Source organism: Eptesicus fuscus, chromosome 18, assembly GCF_027574615.1.
Source record: "Eptesicus fuscus isolate TK198812 chromosome 18, DD_ASM_mEF_20220401, whole genome shotgun sequence".
Taxonomy (NCBI): Eukaryota; Metazoa; Chordata; class Mammalia; order Chiroptera; family Vespertilionidae; genus Eptesicus; species Eptesicus fuscus.
This window is the reverse complement of record NC_072490.1, coordinates 54,570,902-54,597,610: the sequence shown is the minus strand read 5'-3', so window position 1 is coordinate 54,597,610 and position 26,709 is coordinate 54,570,902. Positions and strand designations below refer to the sequence as shown.

Below are 26,709 nucleotides of genomic sequence, written 5' to 3'. Positions count from 1 at the left end.
GGGGGACTCTGGCTGGATGAGGCAGGCCTGAGGGGACTGGTGGACTCCGGCTGGATGAGGTGTGTGGTGCCTGCCACCCCCAAGCAGGGCTGAGGGGACTGGGGGACTCTGGATGGATGAGGTGGGGCTGAGAGGACTGGGCACCACCATCTTGTGGCTGTGGGCGCTGCCATCTTATGAGGGTGTGGCAGTCAATTAGCATATTCCCTCTTTACTGGCTGTGGGTGCCACCCTCTTGTGAGGGTGTGATGGTCAATTAGCATATCCCCTCTTTATTAGATAGGATAGAACAGAAATAAACCCACATCTTTATGGTCTCTAGCCCAGAAATAAACCCACATCTTTATGGTCAATTAATATTTGACAAAGGAGGCAAAAATATACAATGGGGTAAAGATAGTTTATTTAAGAAATGGTTTGGGGAAAATTAGACAGATACATGCAAAAAAATGATACTAGACCACCTAGTACTCCATACACAAGAATCAACTCAACATGGATCAAAATCTTAAATATTAGACTCAAAACCATAAAAATCCTAGAAGAAAACACAGGCAGTAAAATAGCAGACATTTCTTGTAGCAATATTTTTTCTGATATATCTCTTTGGGCAAGGGCAACAAACAAACAAAAATAAACAAATGGGATTACATCAAACTAAAAAGTGTTGGCACAGCAAAGGAAACTATCAAAAAAGTTAAAACACAAACCACTGAATGGGAGAACGCATTCACCAATACATCTTATAAGGGCTTAATATCCAAAATTTATAATGAATTTATAAAACTCAACACCAAAAAAAAAAAAAAAAAAAAAACACCCAACAACAAAGAAACTAATTAAGAAGTGTGCAAAGGACTTGAATAGACAGTTCTTCAAAGCGGACATACAAATGGCCAATAGACATATGAAAAGATGCTTAAAGCCATAAATCATCAGAGAAATGCAAAATAAAAACCACAGTGAGATATCACCTCACACCTGTCAGAATGGCTATCATCAATAAATCAACAAACAAGTGTTGGTGAAGATGTGGACTGCTGGTGGGAATGCAGACTGGTGCAGCCACTGTGGAAAGCAGTATAAAGTTACCTCAAAAAATAAAGAAATGGAACTGGCTTATGACCCAGTAATTCCTCTTCTGAGAATATATCCAAAGAAATCTAAAACTCTAATTTAAAGGATATATGCACCCCTATGTTCATTGTAGTGTTATTTATAAAAGCCAGGATATGAAGCAGCCCAAGTGCCCATCAGTAGATGAATAGATTTTCAAAAGCTGTTGTACATTTACACAGTGGAATATTACTTGGCCATATAAAAGAAGGAAATCTTACCTTTTGCAAGAGCATGAATTAACGTGGAGAGTATTATGCTAAGAGAAATAAGTCAGTCAGAGAAAGACAAGTGCCATGATTTCCCTCGTATGTGGAATCTAACGAACAAAATAAAATAACAAATTAGAAACAAACTCATAGATACAAAGAACAGACTGACAGCTGTCAGGGGTAGGGGGTTAAGGACTAGGGCTAGGTAAAAAAAGGTGAAGGGATTAAGCACAAAAAAGGCCTCATAGACACAGACAACATTATTGTGATAATCAAAGGGAATGGGAGATAGGGGAAGTAGAAGAGGGTAAAGGCAAAATAAATGGTGATGGAAGGAGTAATGACTTGGGGTAATAAATACAGCATAATATATAGATGATGTATTATAGAATTGTACATCTAAAACATATATAATCTTGTTAACCAATGTCACTCCAGTAAATTTAATAAAAATAAAAATATAAAACTTAAAAATTTTAAAAACAAATACTAAAATAAGCTAAGATAGCTAAACTTGGATATTTAAAATAGGAAGACTATTGTAATAAAGAAAATATCATTTCCCAACCACTAAGGCATTTTATGGTTGTCATGAATGCTGTTCACCAAATGTCTCTCACTGCCTGCCTTCCCCACACATGGTCGCATTGCTCTGCCTGGGCCCTTGCAATTGGGTTGAGGCTTATGACATCTGGCCAATGAGTGGGAGCAGAAGTGAGATGTGCTACTTCTAAGCAGAAGCACTTATTTGCTTTGCTATCTGTGGAGGAAAGAGTTTGCCTTTTCTAGATATCATTTTCAAGAAACTAACTACTCAGAAAAATCTTAGAAACTGTCCCTTTATTGCCTGAAGGAATTTAGATAAAAGACCTGCTCCACGAAGGGAGGTATCATCAGAGACAACTACAGTTTAATATGAACTCGTGAGTAATAGACCGAGAGGAACCTAGCCAGGCCCCTTTGACCACAGACCCCTTTGTGTCCATTGTTACAGATGGCCCGGCCTTTCCATCTCTGTGTGAATCGCCTTCCTGCCCTTTGAAGTCCCAAACCAATGCCCGCTCCCCTTCTCCTTAGCTCAAGGAGGCACAGAAGCCTATCTGCCTGATCTGCCCTTGGGTCCTGTATTCTTAGGGAAACCCTTTTGTAAATACATAATAAACTTGGTCATTTTCTCCTGCTAATGTATCTCATGTTAACTTGAGCAGCCAGGGGAACCTAGAAGGGTGGGAAGAAATTTGTTTTTCCTCCCCCACAGTTTTGGCGAGCCAGCCAGGGGAACTTCCCAGCTGAGAAACCGCTTTTCCTAAGTGGACTGCAGCTGAGAGGACCTGGGTGTCTGACAATGGAACTGGCCAACAGGCCAGCTTTTCCTCACCTTTTTAGTCTCCTGGGATCTGTATCTGTAGGTACAGTGGGGAGGAGGAGGGAGGGGGGAAGGGGAGAGCAATAAAACTTTTGTATCTTTCTAAATTTAGATTAGCTGGAGAAAATACTGGTGAAACTAGTCTACTGGGGTAGTGTGACCTGGTAGAGATTTTGAGTTCTGTTTTCTGTGCATCTTTTTCCTCTTCCTTTTTCGGCCAGCTGGAGGAGGCATATGCCCCTGGCGCGGGCAGCTGAATAGGCTGTGGGTCCAAGCTCGGGAAATAGAAAATGTTATTCTGTTCAAAGGGGGAAACATGGTTCCTCATGTTTTGGAACAGCTGTTGAAAGACAGGTCACTTCATCTTTCTTAAGCTAACACGGGCGGGCGGGGATTTTTATAGATCCGTGGCACTGCATCATCTGCATTCTCTGTGGACACCTCTTGCTTCCTTAACTCATAAAAGGCTTGTTCATTTGAATTTCTTTTAAAAAATATAGTTTTATTGATTTCAGAGAGGAAGGGAAAGGGGAAGAGAGAGATAGAAACATCAATGATGAGAGAGAATCATTGATTGGCTGCCTCCTGCACACCCCATACAGGGGATCAAGCCCGGAACCTGGGCATGTGCCCTGACCTGGAATCAAACCTTGACCTCCTGGTTCATAGGCCGATGCTTAACCACTGAGCCACGTGGGCCGTGCTGAATTGCTTTTAAAGTCCTACTCATTGTCAGTGGCCAAATGATGGGTTCTTTGAATTAAAAAAACTTCTAACTTGAAAACTGTTCATCGAGCCCTCATTTGGTATAATGAATAGCCATTAAGACTCCTTCAACAAGATGAAAGGACTGAAATTAGAACTAAAATCAAAGTCTGCTCAGACCGCTTTCAACTGGACTTCAGATATCTGCAGATATCGTAAAGAAATAAATCAATAAATAAGTCAGGACTTTGGGAGTATAATTGCTTGGCATTTAAGAAGAAAAAAATAAGGTGTATAAAGCAAATATTAATAGATATGGAACAAAGAAGAAATATAAAAAGGGTAGTTACAGAACTAATCCCTGCAGGAGAGAAATATTTGGGTAGTTATTAAAAAATTGGATAAACAAAATGAACATAAATATCAAAATAAAGATTTTAAAACAGCACTACCAGAGGCTGGATGGGCCAAAGGGAGCCTCTACTTGTCCCCTAAAATCAAAGGGCCCCAAACAAGTCCTCCCTACTCACCCCCGTTTGGATAAATTTAAAAGGCTGGTGGCAGAGATGACAATGAAATATTTAACAGGATATTTTAAAAGGATTTAATAACTCTGTGATCAGAAGTTTGGCAAAATTTGAAGCTGATTTTTCAAAGTCTGATAGGAAATCTTTAGAGCCTCCTCAGCAACTGCCCAGACCCTCCTGTGAATAATCAGGGGTATAATCACTGTCCAAAGTGGGGGAGGGGGAAGATTTTTAATAGCACAAGTGACTAAAATGTCTTCCTGCCTTAAATCTACCCCCCCCAGCCTCCTTAAAAATTGTTTTTCAAAGGCAAATAAAAATCTTAAATGTCTTCTCTACAAATATTATAACTATTTGTGCTTGTGGTCTCTGTTTGTGTTTGCTTCTCTGCATGTTTTATGTATGATGTGCTATTTTTCTACCTGTGGATGATATCGCTAATTTGTAAAATAGCACTATTTAATCACTTAAACAGATAAACAGTTACATAAAAATTCTCAAATATATAATAGAAACTAACCCAAAATGCTCTTCAGGTTCCTGTGATTTGGGGAAAATATTCAGAATTTAATTTAATTTATAATTTGTTCGTTTAATTAACATAGGCATGTCATTAGAGTTAGACTTAAATATTATACTTTTATTTTACCTAGGTTTACAAAAATAAGTTCATATTATCTCTTACAAAATATATCAGCAGGGAAAATCTTGGAATGATAAATGATTTTGATGTCTCATGGAGTTTTCATGGGTAATCTAAACAAAATTGTTAAGGATTAATAAACTAAACAGTGTAAGTAGGATAAAAAGATTTTCGAAATGAAAACATTTTAGCAATAATTATATGTAATAGTATATGTACTTCAAAGTAGTTTCCAAAATCTTTTGGTAACTTGAAAACAGCATTTTACTAAGTTAAGTGATAGAATTTATTGACTATTTAGGTCAGCAATTTCCAACCAGTGTGCCACAAGAATTTTTAAAACATACAATGCCTGGCTATTTAGTCAGGGGTACTGACCTCTTTTCCCTTAGATTGTCAAATAAAGAAATAACAAGTAGCTGTCTGATGTGAATGGATCAAAATTATACTTATTTTTTGTTAAGTCAGCAAAAAATATAATATATTTTTTGGTGTGCCGCAGAATTTTAGTAATTAGTTCAAGTGAACCATGAAATGAAAGAGGTTAAAAATCTAGCTCATTATCAAATAAGATCATTTGATAAACATTAATTGTTAAATAAGTCTAAGTTTATTTTTTACTTCTTTTTAGAAAGACATTAAAAGATAAATTTGCCCCAAACTGGTTTGGCTCAGTGGATAGAGCGTCAGTCTGCAGACTGAAAGGTCCCAGGTTCGATTCCAGTCAAGGGCATGTACCTTGGTTGCGGGCATATCCCCAGTAGGGAGTGTGTAGGAGGCAGCTGATCAATGTTTCTCTCTCATCAATGTTTCTAACTCTCTATCCCTCTCCCTTTCTCTCTGTAAAATATCAATAAAATATATTTAAAAGAAAAAGATAAATTTGGATCTGTTAATAAAAATATCTTACACTTTCATTGAGGAAGCACATATTTCTAAAAATTATGACATAACATTTGCCTATTAATAAAAGCCTTTGTGTCTAAAGATCATGAAATGTATTAATGGTTTTGCCAATCTATAGAATACTAGCTGATTCATAATTGCTTACTTTAGTTGTCTTTAGAAATTAAGATTGCTAAGTGTTAAGAACTCTAATTGAAATGAAAGAAAAATAATGTTTTTAGTAATGGAAGGTATAAGTTATAGAGATACATTTTGGGGGGGAACTTAGAAGTGATTTGTCCTAAAATAAGCTGGTCTTCTATAATAATAAAAGTGTAATATGCTAATTAGATCGGACAGCCGAATGACATTCTGGATGTCCTACCAGACGAAGCCCCGGTGGCGGGGCTAAGGCAGAGGCAGTTAGGGGTGATCAGGCAGGCAGATGAATAGTTAGGGGTGATCAGGCAGGAAGGCAGAATTGTTAGGGGCATTCAGATAGGCAGGCGAGTGGTTAGGGGTGATGAGGCAGAGGTGGTTAGGGGTGATCAGGCAGGCAGGCAGAATGGTTAGGGACGATGATGCAGAGGTGGTTAGGGGCGATCAGGCAGGCAGGCAGAGGCAGTTAGGAGTGATCAGGCAGGCAGAGTGCTTAGGGAAGATCAGGCAGGCAGGCGAGCGCTTAGAAGCCAGCAGTCCTGGATTGTGAGAGATTGCAGGCAGGGCTGAGGGACCACCCCCCCCCCACACCCCGTGCACGAATTTTGTGCACCGGACCTCTAGTTTCTGAATAAGAGACTAACTAAATTTCATAAGGAAAGTTATAGATGGTTTGTGATTTAAACAAATTTCATTAAGCACATGGATCTAAATGGTTTTCTTCCTTTTTTAAAAAAGGAGAAAGTTTTTCTGACTATTGGTCTGGTCCTGATAACATATTATGAAAAGTTTTCTGCCTAGAAAGCAAGTATCTGTGTTTTATCAAAATAATTGTCTATGGTTTATGTTGTCTTAATCAGGTCCATGGTTACTTAAAAAACTGAATATTCTCAATAGTAAAAGCTAAAGTTTTGCTAACAATAATGTAACCTTATGTATTTGCGTTTGAATTTTTTTTGTTGTTGTTACTTTGTTTATATCAGGAGTGGGGAACATCTGGCCCACAGGCCATATAAGGCCCTCAAAATCATTTGGTCTGGCCCTGCCAAGGCATTAGGGGTGAGTTAATTTAAATGTTTCACCAAATATAGCAGGCTAGTTTTTAAGTTGATAATTTTGGCCCTTGCAGAAAAAAAGGTTTCCCACCCCTGGTAAGTGGATAGTTAAGTGTTATTTCATAATAATCTGTGATCTTTTTCATTAAATGTCTAAAGCTTTTCAACATATTTTGACCAAAAAGAAAAATCTACTTTCCAATATTCAAATTTTAAATGGTATTTTTCTTGACCTGAAAACAATTCTGAGGTATTCCAGAGGGCCCCTGGAACACCTCAAGAGATTTATTCTCTCTACTTATGAAAGGGAAATATTAAACTAATTAGCTTTATTGGGTGTGTTGAATCATTTTCAAATATCCTATCTAATAAAGAGGGAATATGCTAATTGATCCTCACACCATCGCAAAGATGGTGGTGCCCACAGCCAATAAGGAGGGAATATGCTAATTGACTGCCATGCCCTCAAAGATGGCGGCACCCACAGCCACAAGATGGCGTGCTCTGCCAGCAGTGGAAGCAGCAGAGGTGTGATGGGGCGTCGCCTTCCCCTGACTGCTGGGTTGCCTCCTGCCCCTGAGGGCTCTCAGACTGTGAGAGTGGGCAGGCCGTGCTGAGGGACCCCCCCCCCGTCCAGTGCATGAATTTTCATGCACTGGGTCTCTACTAGGATTATAAACTTCTATGGTATACTATATGGGTAATATTATTAATATAAATATTCCAAAAATTATATGAAATTTCTGAAATTCTCAAATGCCTGGTATAATGTTATCACTTACTAGAGGCCCAGTGCACGGATTCATGTACTGGTGGCGTCCCTCGGTCTGGCCTGTGGGGATCAGTGGACCTCTGTGCCACCGCAGCCTGGCCTTACTTGCCAGCTTGTTGGTGGGGAGGGGCGCACAGGGGGAGTATCCATGGGAGAGTCTCGCGTCTGGCGCCCGTAGGTCAGCTGAGCAGTGTTCCCACTGTGGGAGCGCACTGACCACCAGGGGGCAGTTCCTGCATTGAGTGTCTGCCCCCTGGTGGTCAGTGTGCATCGTAACTACCAGCAGGTCATCCAGTCATCTGGTCATCCGGTCACTTAGGGTTTTATATATATCGATAATTCTAGTCATTTCCTTAAAATGTTTTGTGTCTTAAACAAATTCCCTAGTTAATTGCATTATCTTTAACCTTGGGTATTTTCAGTCATTGTCACTTACAGAGAGCCATTGTATTACTGGGATGCTTTTGCATATATATATAATCTTCAGAGAGACTTATGGAGAGGACTCTGACACTACAACATACAGGTTTCTGATACACTTTAAATCATACATCGAACTAGGTAAAAAGTTACAGAAATCTAATGGGGGGAAATGATGGCTTTATAAAGCTACTGATAAAATATCAAGATAAATAAGAATTAATTATGTGGGACTGAATGAATTGATGAGGATGATTATAATTTTTATTATTTTTATTTGAAATATTACTGATTTTTAAAATCTCTGTTTGCCAGACTTCAAAAGAAATTTCAATTGTTGTACTGTTGATATTTGGCTCTGTTGACTAATGAGTTTGCCGACCACTGCCCTACCTGATCATTGAAGAATCTGGAAACTCTTAGTGAGTAACCTCATTTTTCATGGCATATAGTTATTTGCATAAGTTTAAGAAGAACAAGTTCTCTTTGTAGCAGGGCACAATTGGAAACAGGTCATATCACCAAAGGCTTGGTCTGGAATGTCATGTCTGAGAATGCATAGACCGGATATGACCAGACAGCCTTAAGGAACTGGGACGGACTCATGAAAGCCAATAAAAAAAAACCCTGGAAAACAGCCTGTTACCTTACTTACAGGGTTTCCAGAAAACTTACTTCCTGCCAGGTTCAGAAACCTCAGGATATTTGGGGAACCTTGAGAAGAGAGGAAGGAATTCACCCAAATCTAAAGGTACTGTAGGCGAGTTTGATGGCTAACAGATTAAAAAAATAATAATAAATAAAAAAATAAAATAAAATAAAAGAGCCTATAAGGTCAATTGCTATTCTTGTTGTATTTATACAAACACCAGGACCGGTTTATTAAAACTAAACTGATTTTGCAAATAAATCAGTGTTAGTTTGTCTATCTTTGGTACAATAGAGAGGATTTTAGATTGAAGAATTATGTTTCAATAGAAACTATAACATGCAAGTATGGATATTAAATTCTAGTTTTATTAACTTTCTTGAGGTTTTTATTAGATGCGTACTGGACTGGATCCTGAATTCTTCAAGTTCTCTCAAATATTTGTTTCCAACTTTCTAAACTAACGTTTCTAATTTTCTCTCACTTTTGACTTGGAATCATTGAAAATTAAAACTGCTTATTTCCCAAAGCCCTGCAAACTACAGCTCACCTTGACATAAACTTCAGAGAAATTGCTCAGTATCCATGCTTAGCCAATCTGGCCTGCCTGCTGTATAAGCTACTGAAAAGTTCGCCTGATACTCAGTGACATCATCAGAGACATTGGAAACTGCCAAAGACCATTCAAGCCTGCCATCCGACCTCTTTCCCACTGCAGCTCTCCGGACTCCGACGCTGGCTTATAACTCGCTCCAATGCGTTTGTTTCCATAATAAGAAATGCCTCTTCGTAAATACCTGAGTGCCTGCTTACACAGCGTAGGCCTGTTTGGGGAGCCCACCTGCATCACCCCTCCTGAAAAGGGACACAGCTGTTTAATGCAACCGACCGGTTCTCAGAACTGAGTCATCGGTTCAGTAAGATAGGGAGCACTCTACTAACTTCGCTTTCGGACATGGAACTTCTTATTTGAGGTTTCACTGTGGGGACTGAGGCAGAGCAGAATTTGCCACAAATACGCCTTTTCAAGATCTCAATTGTTTTAAACTTGTTATTTTCAATAAACAAAAGACTCATCAGAAAACGTCGACCTTCCCCCCAACTGCCAGAGGAGCTGCTGCAGGAGGGGAGCTGTCGCCACAGAGAAGCAGCTCAGCACGGACCGTGTGACAGCGGGACCCAGGGAGGCCCCGTGATCGGTCTCGCTGTGTCCCGCTGTGGAAGATGCCCAGCAAACGTTTATTCTGCTCTTCCTCTCCATGTGAATCGCCTTTCTGTCTCTGAAGTCCCACACCACCACCCCCATTTCTCCTTGGCTCATGGTGGCCTAGAAGCCTGAATTGCCTAATCTGTCCCAGGTCCCCTATTCTTAGGAAACCCCCATACATGCATGTGTAATAAATGTGGTCATTTTCTCCTATTAATCTGTCTCCTCATGTTCATGTGATTATTAGCCCAGCCGGAAGAACAGAGAAGGGTAGGAGGAAATTCCTGCTCCTCCTCTATCCCGTCAAACTCTCTTTTTTTCTGCCATGATGAACAGTGTCATTTCAAACAGATGCTGCTCCAAATTGTGGGCTGAAGCTAACCTGGCGCACATGCTCCACTCAGCCTCAGTGGGCAGGGGCCTGAGCAAGAACTGACTCTTACTGCCTTTAGCCATTGAGATTTGAAGCTGATTGGTTACCATAGCATCACCTAGCTGCGCAATTGTCAACTCATGGCACAATAAAGTAATTACTAAAATTCTGTGGCACACCAAAAAATACATTATATTTTTCCTGATCTAACAAAATAAAGGTATAATTTTGAGTCATTCACACTGGACGTCTATTGTTGCATTGGCTGTTGTCATTCTTTTTATTTGACAATCTAAGGGAAAAGAGGTCAGTGCCCCTGACTAAATAGTCAGGTATTGCAGGTTTTCAAATTTCTTGTAGCACATCAGGTGCAAATCGCTGACCTTGCCTATCATGAGGTACGTGTATTTCCATCTTAATAACGTCCATCACAAATAACACTAATGATACTGGCCGAGAAGGGGATTTCAGTATTATAGCCAGTAAGAGCATGTGATCTAGAACCAAATCACCGCAGTTCCGAACCTGCCTTTGCCTCTTTTAACTCTGCACTTTGGGCAGGATAATCAGTCTCTGAGCTTTACCTCCCTCACCAGGAGAAAGAAAAGAATAAGAGCAGCTGCCTTACCATGGTAAGTGTAAGGATTAATGAATTAAATCAAATCATTAACACAGTGCCAGGCATATAGTGACATATTAATAAAAATCTATATTTAGTGTATATATAAATCTCAGACACAATTGAGGAGTGCTAATTAATTTTTTTATTCCAATGTCAGCTTCCACTGTTTGTCTCCTGCTGTCTGCAAAACATCCTTTACCTGCATTCATTAATCCGTGTCATAGTTGTACCTTTTCCCTGATCTTGTGACCTTCCTCAGATTTTTCTAGTGTATCTTCCTTCCGCTTCCGGGTCTTCATAACGCTGTCAGTGTTGCCTAGAATTCTTTGCTGCCCCAAAACCAGCCTTAAGTCTTGTTTAGCCCTTCCTACTTCTTCAGGTCTCATTTGAAATATATATATTTTTAATGAAAGCCTTGACCAAGATCGTACCCCACCATCCCAAACAACCCCTCCAAAGAAGGAAAGAGGGGTGGACAGGTGGTCTTGGAGCTTCTCAGGAGGCACAGGAGAAAACAGGGATGTCTGTTTTGGCAGGAACCCCCCTGCATTTACCTAACACTGGATATATGTTACAGACACTATGTGAAGCTTCTATTAAAATGACAACTGCCTTGAATTAGCATTTTTATATTGCTTTCTGTTGATGAATAATGCTGTATCCAGAAGAAAGAACTTTGCACCAGACCTTATTCATACAAACAAGTACATCAATAGAGCCTTCTGTTTATAATAATAACAAACTACCCTTCTTTTCAACAATTTAATTAAATACAATTAACTCTGGTTTGTTGTGCCAACCTATTAATGTCAAATTGAATATAAAGAGACTTATGAAAAGATTATAATAAATTCTTTACACTACTGTAAAATTACTCCAATCCTCTGCTCACCAGAAATACTTAAGAGCATTTTTGAAGTGTGTTAATGAGGACAGTAAAAAAGACAGAGTTTTACCAACCAACTTGCAAGGCTTCTGTAAGGCTTTGACCTCTTCAGTGGAGCACCCTTGCCTGTTGGGTATGGTGCTCAAGAGACTTTGAAACACTAATTGCAAATTTATCATCATTTTAAATATCTTTAATCCATGCTTCTATCTGTAAAAGCTAGTCTCTCATGCTTAAACAAACTACCTAGACACTTGAAACATTGGCACTTTTTTTTTTTTTGCTAAGGTTAAAAATATTAGACACCATGATACCTAGGCAACTCTTAATATACAAAGATATCATTTTGTATTCAGAGCAAGCAGAAAATATGAGGTATACATAGGAATATACAAAAAATGGGACCCTAGGGTGCAAGCCATGGACATTTAGGTACCATTGGGTTTATCAGTATATACCTGGATTTCTTCCGTTAGTAGTTGGGTCCTATGATAAAGAGTTAATGTGTTACTATAAAAACAACACAGTTAGTTAAAAAAGCAGCTGATGAAGTATTGATGGATTTTATTATATTTCATTTGACTAGTAGTTCTTTGAATAGAGTTATAATAAACTTATGATCCATTTTGAGAATCATAAAGCACCAATGCTGACTTTTGGGCTGATGCTAAATTTTGGACTTTTTCCTATTAATAAGTTATTGGCCAGATGTTTAAATTAATTAGCCAAACTTCCCTATTATTTGAGGTCATACAGACTCTACCAAACTTATTGATTAGAGTGCTATTGGGAGGAAGGATGCTATAAATATTGGCCTGTTTATATTGACTTAGAACTCAAGGCTAGTCATTACGGATTCCGGAGCAGAGATTAGCCATAAGATCCCTATCTCTTGTCTTTTCTGAGTACATGGAAAAGTGTCAGAAAACTCGATGTGTTCATAAAGCAAGTAAAAAAAGCCCAAGTTGTAAAATTTCTATGTGCATCCCTTTAAACAATAAACCATTATGGGTGAATGTGTTAGTGTCAAGTAGTCCTTCTATAGCATCTTTGCTTTGACATTCATATATTTGTACTAGAAATTCATGCATCGGGGGGAGGGTGTCCCTCAGCCCAGCCTGCACCCTCTCCAATCTGGAACCCCTTGAGGGATGTCCGACCACCCAGTGGGATCGGGCCTAAACGGGAGGTCTGACATCCCTCTCACAATCCAGGACTGCTGGTTCCCAACTGCCCTCCCCTGCAGGCCTGGGTCCCCCCAACTGTTCTCCCCTGCAGGCCTTGTACCCCCACAACTGCCCTCCCCTGCAGGCTGGCAACTGCCCTCCCCTGCAGGCATGGTCCCCGCAACTGCCCTCTCCTGCAGGCCTGGTCCCCCACAACTGCCCTCCCCTGTAGGCTTTGTCCCCCCAAACTGCCCTCCCCTGCTGGCCTGGTCCCCCCAATTGCCCTCCCCTGCAGGCCTGGTCCCCCACAACTGCCCTCCCCTGCTGGCCTGGTCTCCCCCAACTGTCCTCCCTGCTGGCCTGATCACCCACAACTACCTTCCCCTGCAGGCCTTGTCCAGCCCAACTGCCATCCCCTGCTGGCCTGCGTCCCCCCCAACTGTCCTCCCTTGCTGGCCTGGTCTCCCCCAACTGCCCTCCTCTGCCAGCCTGGTCACCCCCAACTGCCCTCCTCTGCTGGTCTGGTCACCCCTAACTTCCCACAACTGCCCTCCCCTGCAGGCCATCTTGTGGTGGCCATCTTGTGGAGGCCATCTTGTATCCACATGGGGGCAGCCATCTTTGACCACATGGGGGCGGCCATCTTGTGTCTTGGTGTGATGGTCAATTTGCATATTACTCTTTTATTAGATAGGATAACAATATAAGGAGATGCCAAGTACTAGACGCCTATTCTATGGCAGTTGTAGAACAGACATCTTCTCTATTTCTCACTTAAGGTAGAGATTTTATAAACAGGAATCTCCACTTCACAGATGAGGCAGGGGGAGTGGCATTGAATTGCCCACACTTAGAGCATGATAAAATAGAGCTGATATATGAACTCCTGTTTTTACTTATATACCCACCTTCTCTTAGCTCTACAACTACTTGGCCCATAGTCACTGGTGACAAGGAGGGTGAGATCAGGTAAAAAACTCTTTAATTCCCAATGATGTACGCAGGTGTGACACAATGACGAGTACTTACCCTGTTTCGGGACTCATTCTAAATACTTTGTTTGTATCAACATGTTTAATCATTTAAATCATTATTTTTAAATGAGTAGCATGGTCCACTTTGAGGGGAAACCAGTTACCTGTAAGCACAGGCCAGCGGTCCTGAGGGTGGTTGTTGTTATTGTTTCTGAAATCATTCCCCTCTTTTTTACCAACTCAGGGCCTGAGCAGGGCTTGGAAGGACTCGGAGGTTGAATCTGGACTGAAATACAAAGGGCGCCATGTTGATCTGCAATGGAGTCCTAGGAAGAGTGAACTGTGTCAGGAAGCTGCCATCACTGGCCTTGGGGATATTGCAGAGGAGAGGAAGAAATTTATTTTGCTGATGAGAGGACTTGCAAAGGGAGACATCAGGCCTGATTACATAAGCAATTTCTACCTAACACGCTATTGGGCTACAGGTCTAGAAAGTTTTATCTGAAAGACAGCAAGTTCATATGTTTGCAAAAAGACACTGTTGCAAACGATCAAACCACTTACTGGAAAGGTCAGCCCACTTTACAATATTCTAGATAATTTATAAAGTTTCCACATGATAAATGCCAAAAATCTCATCAAAAAGTGAAATTGCAGTTACAGAGAATTTTTTTCCAGTGGAAATGAGTCCAATAAATGTAGATTCATTCTCTGCTGCTACTTCCCTGTCTGCAAGCACAAAAAAAGGGGCCTTCAAACTCTAAAAAAAAATGCACTGGGAGACAATAGCCTATTAAAAATACTTGAAAATGAGGTTCTGTTCATCCAATAAGAAAAGAAAGCACACTTCCAGCCAGACCTGTGGGCACACAAAATTAAGACTGAAGCATTGCTCAGCCACGGCACTCAAAATTATTGCAGGACATGGCTGAGCTAAGTGCCCAGACAGCTGCCTGCAAATGCAGAACTAGGCCCTCGCAGAGAAAGGCTCTGTGTGAGTTAGGCTGACCACGGCCAGCTGGCTGATGCTCCTAAAAGCAGGACTTGGTTGTGACGGAAGGAGCGCCGGCCGGGGAGCCTCTCAGCTTTATCATTATTGACCGCATTCTGCAGGGTTTTGTACACTGAGGTCACAGTACCAACCATGTAGGGTTGTGGTACAGATCGAACGTCTTATCTTAAGAAACAGCTTGTACCAGGGCCGACGCACAGCACAGACTCAATAAACGGAACCTTATTCAGAGATGGGAAGCTCTCAACTTGCCCTCTCAAACTCCATGTCTTAAAAAAGTCAATGATCTCTTTTTTAAGGTATTTTTAATCAGTAAAATGGGGGAAAAAATCTACAAGGTTATTGGGGGATTCAATGCAACATTAAATAGGAGCATTCATTCTTTAATTCACCCAGCAAGTATTTATTTGGCCTTGGCTATGTGCTCCAGAATTGCTGACTGCTGGTCCCTCTCACAGGGAGTGGAGATCTGGGAGGAAAGCAGTGGGAGTCTGCAGGGACTCGGAGTCTGGCCTGAGTGCTGTTGCTGCATTTTTGTTAATTAACTGACTTGCTCTTGATAGAAACTCTAATTGTAGACACTAGGGCTCTTTCCTTCCGTCTTACCTAGCTCTCTATCTGTGGTCATGTGTGTAACTTAGATTACAAAACAGTAAGGAAGAAAACAATCTTGCTTTCTCTTTCATTGGAATAATACAAAGTTTTTCTAATAGTTTAGGGCCTACAGCGATTCAGGTCTGCCCACACCTCCACCCTGGTTCTCCTCACCTGCTTCTAACCTTCCCTTGTTCCGTCCCCTTTGGTGGAATAGACCTCCCTTGATCCTTCGCTCCCCGCTCACTCTGTACCACACATCCGAAGCCCAACACAGCTTCACCCCCTTCACGAGGGTTTCCCAAACCTTCTCCGCTTGGAATGACTGCCTCCTGCTTTAGGGTCACAAAGCATGCTGTTGGGGTTGAGCTCATCGGGAAGTAATGAGAAGGATGCCTCAAACAGTAGTCACTAGACACGTGTTGCTATTTAAATTTAACCGCAGTTTGGTTCATTTTCCCATTTTCCAATGAAGTGTTTATGGCAGGCGTTTTGGGGGTAGGAGAGGGATTCTGGAGAAAGTTACGTCACAGCAGGGCTGGTCATAGACTCTCGACTGCGCGCCAGTGTCAGTCCGCCCACAGGTGGAGCCTGGAGAAGAGCTGAGACAGATCCTGCCATCACGTCGAGGCTCTGTGGGAACAATCACTGTGATTGATTGTCGAGGCCGGGGACAGGGAGAGGGCAGACGCCATCAATCTGCTTTTACTTCTAAACAATCCTGGAGGAGCTGTCAAAATGTTGTCCTACAAACGTTCACCCAGTGACCTAGATTCTCAAACACATGTCTGGTACGTAGCAACTTGCATTTTCATCAGATAAAGAGATACAAGAAGCCACAAAGACAATTGAATTTAACAAGACATCATTGGGAGGCTTTCAAATAGCATGGTTTCCTGTCTTGTACCTTATTATTATATTTCAGAAAAATGGCTTTATTTTATTTTGTATTAATTTGCTATGTCATATGTTTTAAAATTCAGAGTTCGATGATGGACTTGTCTCTAGTTACAGTTTCCTCATAGGACAGTGGTAACGTTCCTTCCCACAGCACATTGAGGAGGTGGGGTATCAAACTCCTACCTGTGTCCACTTCCCAGTGGAAAAATACGTAGGTAATAAATACCTGGAGGGTACATTTATGAATCACTAATTACTTTTATAAAATAACATAAGCCTATTAACATGCTCATATTTTACAAAATGGAGCCCTATAGACATAAAAATAAACATAAAATGTTACTTACCTTGGCTTACGTTGCTCGCATGGGCTCTTAGGCAGTACAGATTTGTCACCATTCAAATAAGTGTGAGACTGGTTTGTATATACATGTTTTACACAAGGATACCACAATTCAGGAATGTCTTAAAGTCCAATCTCCAACAAATTTAGAATCCAAAATATGTAAATATGCATCATTACAGACTACAGGGTTAACCAAATAGTCCACAGCAAACTTAATTGATAATGATGAAACTAGACCCACACTAATTTATAACTGAAAATCACTAACATCTCAAACAACACTCAGGACACACTGATAAATTGTGCTTCCCCAACTTGCATGAATTCTATTTGCATGCAGGCATTTTTAATGTTTCCAAGAGAAAAGTATTCTATTTTTTCCTAGTAAAATACTGAATTGAGAAAGCTTGGCCAGCCTTAGTTACATGTCCTTGCTAGTAGAATCATAATTCAGTTGGGGTACTAATAAGTAGTCTGTACTTTCATATACAAAATGAAGACACATGAAATCTTTTATTTTATGTTTTCTTATTCATTTCAAAGAGAGGAAGGAATAGGGAGAGAGAGATAGAAACATCAATGATGAGAGAAAACCATCAATTGGCTGCCTCCTACACGCCCCCTGCTGGGGATCAAGCCTGAAACCTGGGCATGTGCCTTGACAGGGAATCAAATTGTGACCTCCTGGTTCATGGGTCGATGCTCAACCACTGAGCCACACCAGCAGGGCAAGACACATGAATATTAAATCACTTGATCAAAAGAATCATGACGAAAAAAAAAAAAAAGTTGGGATTTAAGATAAATTACAACCTATTAGTGGACTTTAGAGAAGATGTTGAAAATTTTAATAAAGTGTTCAATTAAGGGTTATACCAGTATCACTATGAGGCCTGCTGCTTCCCTCTGGCTTATTACATTTGCAAATTAGTATTTCCCCCAAACCTTAATCTAGAGGAAAATTAATGGATTTTTAGCTAAGATTTAAATGAGACCTCTGTTCAGCCCATTGCCTTCATTCGATAAATGCTCACTGTTTTCAGCCCCCCAATGTCAGGCACAGGGCGCAGAAACCCAGGGTTTCAGCACACTGGGCGTAACTCAGGCTAGGACTAAACCATGGGCATAACTGTAAAGCAGACCAAGACAGATGTGCATAAAAATTCCTTTTGGGGCTCCATTGCCTTCCCTCTCTCCACCCTGCCTGCAAAGAAGGATTTGATAAATTCCTTAGGAATCAAACAATGTTGGAGCTGGAGATAATCTTGCCTGAGGTCACACACAGACAACCTTCAGGTAGGATATGGCACTGAGTCAAGTTTTGTTTGGCCCACCTGGCACTTAAAAGATAAAGAAATTGTACCCAAAAGTCTACGTTTCCATCTTACCTGAAAATATTGAATGCTCTGGATGTACTGAGCCCATCTCAGATGTGCCTTCTCCCAGTGCATATGCTTTTTAGTTGGCACAGTTCAGCATTTTGTATGTCTGGTCCTCCGGCTGATCTGATCAGTTTTGTTAACCTGCCTGGTCTATGAAGGTGTTTGGCTTGCTCATCAATGAAATCATCCAGAAAGTTTTCAAATAGTTTTAGCAGAAGGTTTTTAAACATATACAAAGATGAATTTATACTTGCTCTATCAAATGGGTAAAATCAATGAGTCAGTTCCTTGGGCAGCTCAGAGCTTCACTATTTGGCAGAATATACCTTACTGTTTGGGGAAGGCATGGCACCAGCAGAACCACAGCCTTGGCTGAGGACGCAGGAGGTCTTCTTCCTCCTCCCATACTCAGTGAGGATTGGTTTGCCCCCTTCCTTACAGGGATGCAGAATCCACTTCACGAATAGGCAGATGCTGCAGCATTCCTATCCATCTTCGGGGAGAACATCACTGTAATAATATTACTTCTCTTTTCTTTCTCTGCAACTTTATTATATAGAGACAGAGAAGGAGAAATAGTGGGCCAAGATGCCCCCTAAGTGCCTTGAAGACATTATCTTTTGAGAATTCTATTCGTTTACACAAATGATTATTTTTTAAAATCATCTTGCCCTGGCCAGTGTTTCTTAGTGGTTAGAGAGTTGGCCCACACACCAAAGTGTCTGATTCCAGGTCAAAGGCACATGCTGGCTTGCAGGTTCCATCCTGGGCCCCAGTCAGGGGCGAGCAGGAGACAACCAATCAATGTGTCTCTCACATTGATCTCTCTCTCTCTCTCTTCTCTCTCTCTCTCTCTCTCTCTCTCTCTCCTTCTCCCTCCCTCCCTTCCACTCTTTCTAAAAATCAATGAGAAAAATATTGTGGGGGGAAGATTAATCTTCATTTTACCCCAAATAAAGAAAAAATGCTTGTTTAGAGTTATTTTCTCACTGTTACAAAGATAAAGTAAATTTTTCTCTTGATATCAAAAAATTTGAAAGCAAAAAGCCTTTCCCTATTTGCTAAGTGAATTTTCTCCTCAGTCCCCCAAGACCAAGATTTTAAATCTCCAGAGGGAAAAAATCATGCCATGACTGAAAACCATAATTTTTTATTACATTTGTAAGTATATTCTTTGGGTTGTTTTAATTAATAGAATAGCTGTCAAATATGGAATAAAGTCAAATATCTACTCAAAGATATTGCACAGATACACACAAGTTCTACTGCCAATTTAATGTTTGCATCACTCTTCATTGGAGGTAGCTCCTAATTACAGACACACACTCACGCACAGGTAGTATCCAATAAGGAAAAGCTTAAGATTTTACCAGAACAGTCATCCCTTCTTTCCTTTATTATTTCACATATTTTCTGTGCACCTATTACATGTCGAGTTTCTCACCAGAAGTGAGAGATAAAAAGATGAACAGCACAAGATTCCAGAATTACCTTGGCCCACACTTCTCAACACATCTGTGATATGAATAGGCACTGTAGATGTTGACCAAATTAAAAATGTCTGGAAATATAAGTTAAACACAATCAGGTTTCCTATTGGCGAACTTTCCAGAACTTCTACACACTCAACACGCACTGCAGACCCCAAGAGAGAACATACCAGGAAGTAAGTGCCACCCCAGCAGCTGTCTCCAAGGGGCATCTTGAGGAGACAGTGTTTTGTGAACTGGGAAATGTTAGCCTAGACATTTCACTCAATATTGAATATTGGAAGCTCTTGAAAAGAAAAGGGCTTCATGATATTTCCCTACCGACCCTTCTTCCTGTTCTTTAAATTGGAAATATTGTTTGATAATATTTCTAATGTTGCCATAAAACTATCTGTAGGAAATATTTTGAGCTTTTCATTAAAAAGTAATATATACCCATACTAAAAACAAATCTAAAAAATAGAGAATTATAGAAAAAACTCATTTATTTTAGTTCTCCCACTGTGGTGAATACTTATAAAGAATGTTCATGTTCTTTCTGACATTTTTATGCATGCGCAAATATTTTTTCCACAAAAATTATTTCGATGCTGAGTCTTCTGTTCCTTGTTTTCTTCAGTCAACAGTAGATCATGGGCACAGGAATATGAACATGTCATCCTTTGCAGTAGCTACAGTGAGTCCCATTGCCCCATTGCGTAGATGTTCCAGAATTTGTTTTACCAATCCGCTTCTGAGAAATGAGCCTCCCCTCTAACTTTTTGCTATTAAGATCATTGTTGTAATAACTAAACCTTAACATATATCTTTTCATATTTGTCAAATCACTTTATGAGGATAAATGTCTAGAAATGCAATTGTTATGTTGCACATTTTACATTTTGGGAGACACTGCCAAGTTGTGGGGGGTTTTTTTAAATGTTGTATCAGTTTATACACTCAAGCTTTGAGAATTTTATATAGAATTTAAAATTGGAAGATGTTTTACTTTAAGAAATTAACAAATGAAGGCTAATGATCATTTGTGCAACTCCCAAATATGTGTTTGTAGTACGGTATAATATCTAGTTCCCGTACCTATGAATTGAGGGCACAGGGTTGAGTTCACATGAGTAACAGTATTTATATAGCACTGAAATAATTCTAAGTTCATGAGTTTGACAGAAAATATTTATTTGCATCTCTAACTTGGTTTTGAAATTTGGGGTCTTATCAAATGTTCATAGCTGCCCTCTGCCTCTGGGATGAGGTCAGTACTATCAAAGAGATGATCAATGGATTATCACAAGCATCAGCTCTCACCAAATAACAACCTGTCTGCTCTAAACTTCATACCAATTCACTAACTCAGCAGCCTTGTACTAGTCCAAATCCTTCAAAAGCCAATATGATGTCACTATTGTCCTCACTATTTCTATTTATATTACAATTGCTAAAACAACTCTTAATGCAATGTACCTTGGCGTTCTAATGCATAAGCCTTCGGCAGTTTTCAATAAAGTAATATGGAACAATGAGGTAAAAATAAATATGAAGCAATGCTTTTTAATATTTTAATTTAAAAAACACTTTAACATGAATGGTAATGTTTAGTGTGTAATAATTAAGTCATAAATGCATACCTCTAAATATAGAGTTTGCTTAATATAGCTTTAAATCAGGCTAAGTGCAAGTTACACAGATGATTCTATTCAGAGCAATCTTTTAATACATCATTTCCCTACATCCCTGTCAATAAAATAGCAGTGACTGCAGAATAAATGATTCATTAGGCTCTTATAACTTCTTGTCTCATGTAATTTATCTACATAATTTTAAATTACTAGAGACTCTCAAGGATCTTTTCTCACTAAAGTATTTTGAAATTATCCATATTTTATTAAGTTTCAAGGACAACCCTTCACACAGACACCCACACACCCTCAAATTTGAAATTAAGTAACCATTTAAATTGCTGTCATAATTCATATATTCATAAAGGAGGAAACTAATGCTAAATTAGAAAGTTACATTTAGCAAACCATTCATCCTTTTTTATCTGTTTCCCAACAACTGGTGATTAGAAGGACTTGAAGCTATTTTAACCACCTGGACAGCGGAACCCACTTTGAAGGATCCGTTGGTTCGGCTGCCTTTCTCAGTGGAGTGCCCTCCTTCTCGCTGTACTGTCTATAAAATAGGCGTGAATGATCTTCAAGTTGTAATAGTAATTTCCTACATTATTCCCGCAATAAAAATGCGATTTAGTCAAATAGTAAATTATTGCAATTACAAATCTGTTCATCTATCGCACATTTCACTCATTTGTGTAACTTCAAAATTCACTTTCATTTGATTGACTGTTTTAATCTTCCTTAACTAGTGAGTAACTGAAAATAAATGGTTCGTTCCTAACACTGTAAGGACGAAAAATAGGAAGGGCTTGGGGACTGCAGGGGAATATATTAAAACTGCCCGCTCTCCCGTTTACATATTCTCATTCTGTGTGTGTACAAACCCACTGCAGCGAGGAGGCAGATCCCAAATTCTCGGTCTCACAAAGCACCGCCCTGGTTCCCTGTTTGACAGCAGAAATTGGCCCAAATCTCAAACCATTTCCTCAGAAGACCCTGGCTGGCTGGTGCCATCAGGTGCCGCACACTCCGAACGGGCAGCATCGGAACAATTCCACTCATCTGTCAGCGCGGGGGCTTATTTCTTGAGAGGCTGAGATTGGCTGCTTGGGACCAGAGCGCCATCAATCTCACTGTGCAGGGCATGGCGGGGCCTGCAAGAGGCTGAGAGGGGCCAGCGGGTCCAGCACGGAGGAGGCAGCGGTCCAGCCCGCTGGCCGTCCGCTGGGGCCCTGAGTGAAAGATCTGTCATCTCTCACATTTCCTGGTGCTTGGTATGCACATGGTGTCCGCCTGCTCCTGCTCCATGAAAGGGGCGATTTTTCAAGCTTAGGCAAATGTGGCAAAGCGCAGGGTCTGCTGGGGGCTCATTTTTTCTCATCATGTCACTGGTTTGAACTGATTTGACAAAATGAGATTATGTTTTTCCTTTTTTGCTCATTTATCCAGCTATTTGTTTATTTATTTGCTCATTTAGAGGTGGGTTGTCACAGAGAACTGGCCTGATTTCTCTCTTGTTTTCATACACATTTCATTAGTGTCCCTGAAGATTTAAGACCCCAAAGGGAAACATCCCAGATCTCATCACAGAAAGCATAGATTTACTTTTAAAATCAAAACAGAAGACCGTATTAAAGAAGACCGTTTCTGAATGAAATAATCTAGAATATTGCCATGTCCAAGATCTATTGCTTTAATCTTTTCAGCTATTCTTAAAACCCCAAGGAAGTTGAATAAACATATTACATACATTGGACTTTCAATTTAATATCGTTTTAATCTTTCTGTAACTGGAAAGAATATTTATAGTTTCTTCATTTCATCAATGAGTCTGAAATGAGTCTCAAATGTAGAAGCATTTGGGGTTGAAATTGGTTTCCGCGCTGGTTTCCTGGGGTATTTGAAGTACAGACTGATGACGTCACACTATGCATTGGTGATCATCAGCAATCTCTAAGGGTAGACAATGAGAAAACTAATACTGAGTTTCATTTCAGCCAGAACCTAATGATGTGTTTCTGAGTTTAAAATTGTAACATTTTTATAATAAGCCTCATAAAGACACGAGTTTATTAAGTAGCATAGTCATAACCCCTCATTAAAAAAAAATAAAAACTCAAAGATTAACTGATTACCAGAGACAGTGTATGTGACGCTTATTGCAAACTGCGCTGTTTTTCATGACTGTATGCATCGAGAGTAAAGCAAGACACATCACATTTGGTGAATATTCTAGCCAGGTACCATATAGTTTCAAACAACAGCAAAAGTGAAAACCAAGTTTTGACCCAAGTGGATGGACTAGATGTGTGAACAGCAAATGTTGGTCATCAACATCCCTAGCATTCTGTCCTCAGCTGTTAAGTGGGACGATGCCAGTAATTCCTGATATTTGTGAAGAGCTTTACAATTTACAAAGCACTTTGGCGGAGATTGCTCCATTTACACCCCGAAACATCCCTAAAGGGGAAGGAAATGGAGCCCAGGAAGAAAAGGGACTGGCCCAAGGTCAGGGCACTGGTGTTAAATGGCGATGGCCAGTTCTGCGCTCTGCGTCATCATATGCCACCCCCCCTCCTACCCCCCACACCGCCCATCTGCCATGCCCCCTTCCAGAATGGCTTTGCAGTTCCAATGAGTCCATGTATTGACATAACTTGAAAGTTTTCACAAATTTTGCCAAGGGACCTCCAATTCCTCAGAGGCTCCTTGGCATTATCCTCTGCCCTGAGAGGCATTGCTGTGCAGCCTCCTTGGGGACCAGGCTCAGAGGGAAACAGACTGGCCTGACCGCCAAAGCCATCACTGCTGTGTGGCCTCAGTCACCCAGTCCCTCAGAACGTCCCTCTCCGAGGCCAGGGAAAGGGGGGGGGGGGGGGGGGGGGGGTTGCACCGCCTGGCTGAAGGGCCAAGCGGAACAATGGGAATTAACCTTGAGAATAACTGAAACTCACAACAGTGTTTGTTAAGTGATCCTGTTGTTCAGCGGCACAAGGATGCAGATCCCCGCGTTGTTTGTGTGACTATGTAACAAGTCAAAGACATTTTTGCCAGAACGGATCTGTGACTAACTGATTGGAGGCGACGTGTGGGCTCCCAAACCCCCGTCCGCGGCTCCTCCGCCCGGCGCCTGAGCCAGGACCCACGCGGCAGAAATGCGGGCGCGCCCCGCGGCGGAGCGCGCCCCAGGCCCACCTGCGGGGTCCCGGGCCCGGCCTCCCCTCCACCAGGGCGTGGGGAGGGAGGGTGGCTGCGCCCGCACCCGCAGCGCTGGCCGCAGCCCGGATCTCAGGCCGCCCCCGACCCTCCGCCCGCGGCGACCCGGCTCCGCAGGAGCAGCTGGCGCGCGGGAGGACCTGCCGCCCCCGCCCCGGCCGCCGCCCAGCCGGATGCGGAGCGGAGCGGAGCGGCAGGGGCGCGGGCAGGTGCGGCTGGAGGACAGGACCGCCCGGGATCCGAGCGCCGGCTGCGGAGCCGGGCGGCGGAGGAAGCCGGGCGGAGGCGGGAGGCCGGGCGGCGGCGGCGGATCGGGGAGGGGGTGCGGGGCCGGTAGCCATGAGAACTGGGGAGCGCGAGCTCGGGCGCAACTGGTCCCCAGAGCTCTGACCTGGGGGCGGCGCTGGGAGAAGGCGGGGGTGCGGGGAATGGATGCAGAGGCCGAAGCTAAACCGAAAATGGACGGAAGTCTTTCCGAGAAGCAGGGCGGGCGCGGGGGACCGTGCTGGGAAAGCTGGAGAGGCAAAGGAGGAGAGAAACCCCCAGACTTCAGAGCGAGGCCACGAAAGGGTAAAACACGTATTTTGAACAGAAAGACCAAGAAAGCAAAATGCTTCCAGAACTCAAAACCCAATACGGGGAAAAACCCAACCAGGTTTAGGGGAACTGGTCCCTGAAGCTGCCGGGAGAGGAGCCGCGGAGACTGGTGAACAGAAAGGGAAGAAAGGGAGAAAGGAGGGCATACCAGACCAGAAATAGTAAGTCACTTTTTAATTTCCTTTTCATTGGCAAACTCTTTCCAAAGTCAGTTTTGGCACGAATGTTCCATAAAATCCCTAGCCCCTTACACACCAAGATGATAATATCTCTATTAGATAAAAATGCATCCAAGAATACACACATTATTTTGTCAGTTGCAAAGATCATAGTTTGTCCCCCTATAAACAATCTCCAAGTCTTGAAAATTACCCCACCTTTTACAGACTATTCTATTTTTGGCCAAAGTATACAACAACAAAGGACTTTTCAGTGTGTGTGTGTGTGTGTGTGTGTGTGTGTGTGTGTGTGGTGGGCTCTTAGAGAAAACCCCATTTTTGAGAAGTTAATAGAAATACCTCCAAGCCATTTTAGTGACCCCCTTTCCCCAGAGCCTCCAGCCAACAGCACGTCTTGGAATTCAGAGGCAGGCTGCCCAGACCATGGCACTGGCCGTCTGTGACGGAGACAGCGGCGAGCCTGGGGGCTGCAGCCAGCCAGCGGCTTACCTGGTCTGTGCAGGTGGGGCTGCTGGAAAGTGTGCTGGAGGGCTCCGTGGCAGAGCAGCATGGCGCAGGCACTTATCCACAGGTACAGGGCCCAGGACATCGCCGAGACCACCGCCATGCTCTGAGGGGGACAGCAGACAGGGAGGGTCAGGCCCCAGCCTACTCAGTTCCACTGAGGACAGAAGGGGGTCTCGGGCGTCATGCCCCTTTGCTGCTAGAGCAGAAGGCCCAGCAGAGGTCATGCATGCAGCAGGACTGAAGCAAAGCACGCTCCAGAAGATCACGCATGCATTTGTGAAATTCAGCAAAACCAAACTCCAAGAATTGCCAAAATGCAAAAATAAATTAAAGTTTGCCTATGGCGTAGGCAGTTTGAAACATAGTATCCTAACTAACCGTCCTGTTTTACACCTTGATCTGTAAGGGACAGTTATTCCGGGCATTGGAAAGCTGCATACTCCTGCTCATTCTAACTTCATTGCCAGTCTGACATAATGAAAGGAAAGAGTGGATTCTTTTTTTTTTTTTAATTCTACAGTCATGAATTTTTAATCACTATGCTATCTTCTAAACTAAGTAATCATTTCTCAGAGGCATGTTGTAATCTCCTGATAGAATCAGTCTTTCTGGCTGGACTTAAAATCAGAAGGAATTGTCTTCAGCCAGAATGAGTTTCACATGCAAGATCTGTGCGTCTGCCATAGAGCAAGCCATAATTTACAATATTGCTTTGCCTCCTCGAATCCCACTGTGGCGTTTGATGTACAGTGTTGATGAATATGCATATACAGGTGGTGTGTGCGTTTATGGATGAGCACACACCTTTTCCCAGGCACCGAAACTTTGACAGTCTTATCTGCACCCATAAGGATCTTAGAGCTGCAAAGGTTCAGCTACGCTACAGAATGTCCAATTTCCCAAACAACACCTTCTGCTGCACTTCCTGTTGCCAAATTAATCAACTTGAACAGCATCCTCACTCAGCCAGTGATATGGAAGCATTTTCTACACAGGAATACAGTTAAGTGTATGCTTTTCTCTTAGGTAGAGAGAGCTTCGGAACCAAGTTTGCTTCTTTTTTTTCTTTTAATTTCCTATTGTCAAATCATACACTTCAAGTGTTTCAACTATATATTTAAAACCTTCTAGTGACC

At 41.8% G+C, this 26,709-nt stretch overlaps 1 protein-coding gene across 1 annotated transcript in view; it reads right to left on the bottom strand.

Annotated features, from left to right (window-relative positions):
• TAFA1 (TAFA chemokine like family member 1) overlaps positions 1-25,673 on the bottom strand; it is a 511,110-nt gene extending 485,437 nt beyond the window's left edge. The window contains exon 1 of the mRNA XM_008146267.3: positions 25,556-25,673. Coding sequence (XP_008144489.1) covers positions 25,556-25,673 — 118 coding nt within the window. The remainder of the gene's footprint in view (positions 1-25,555) is intronic.
• Positions 25,674-26,709: the final 1,036 nt, after the last annotated feature.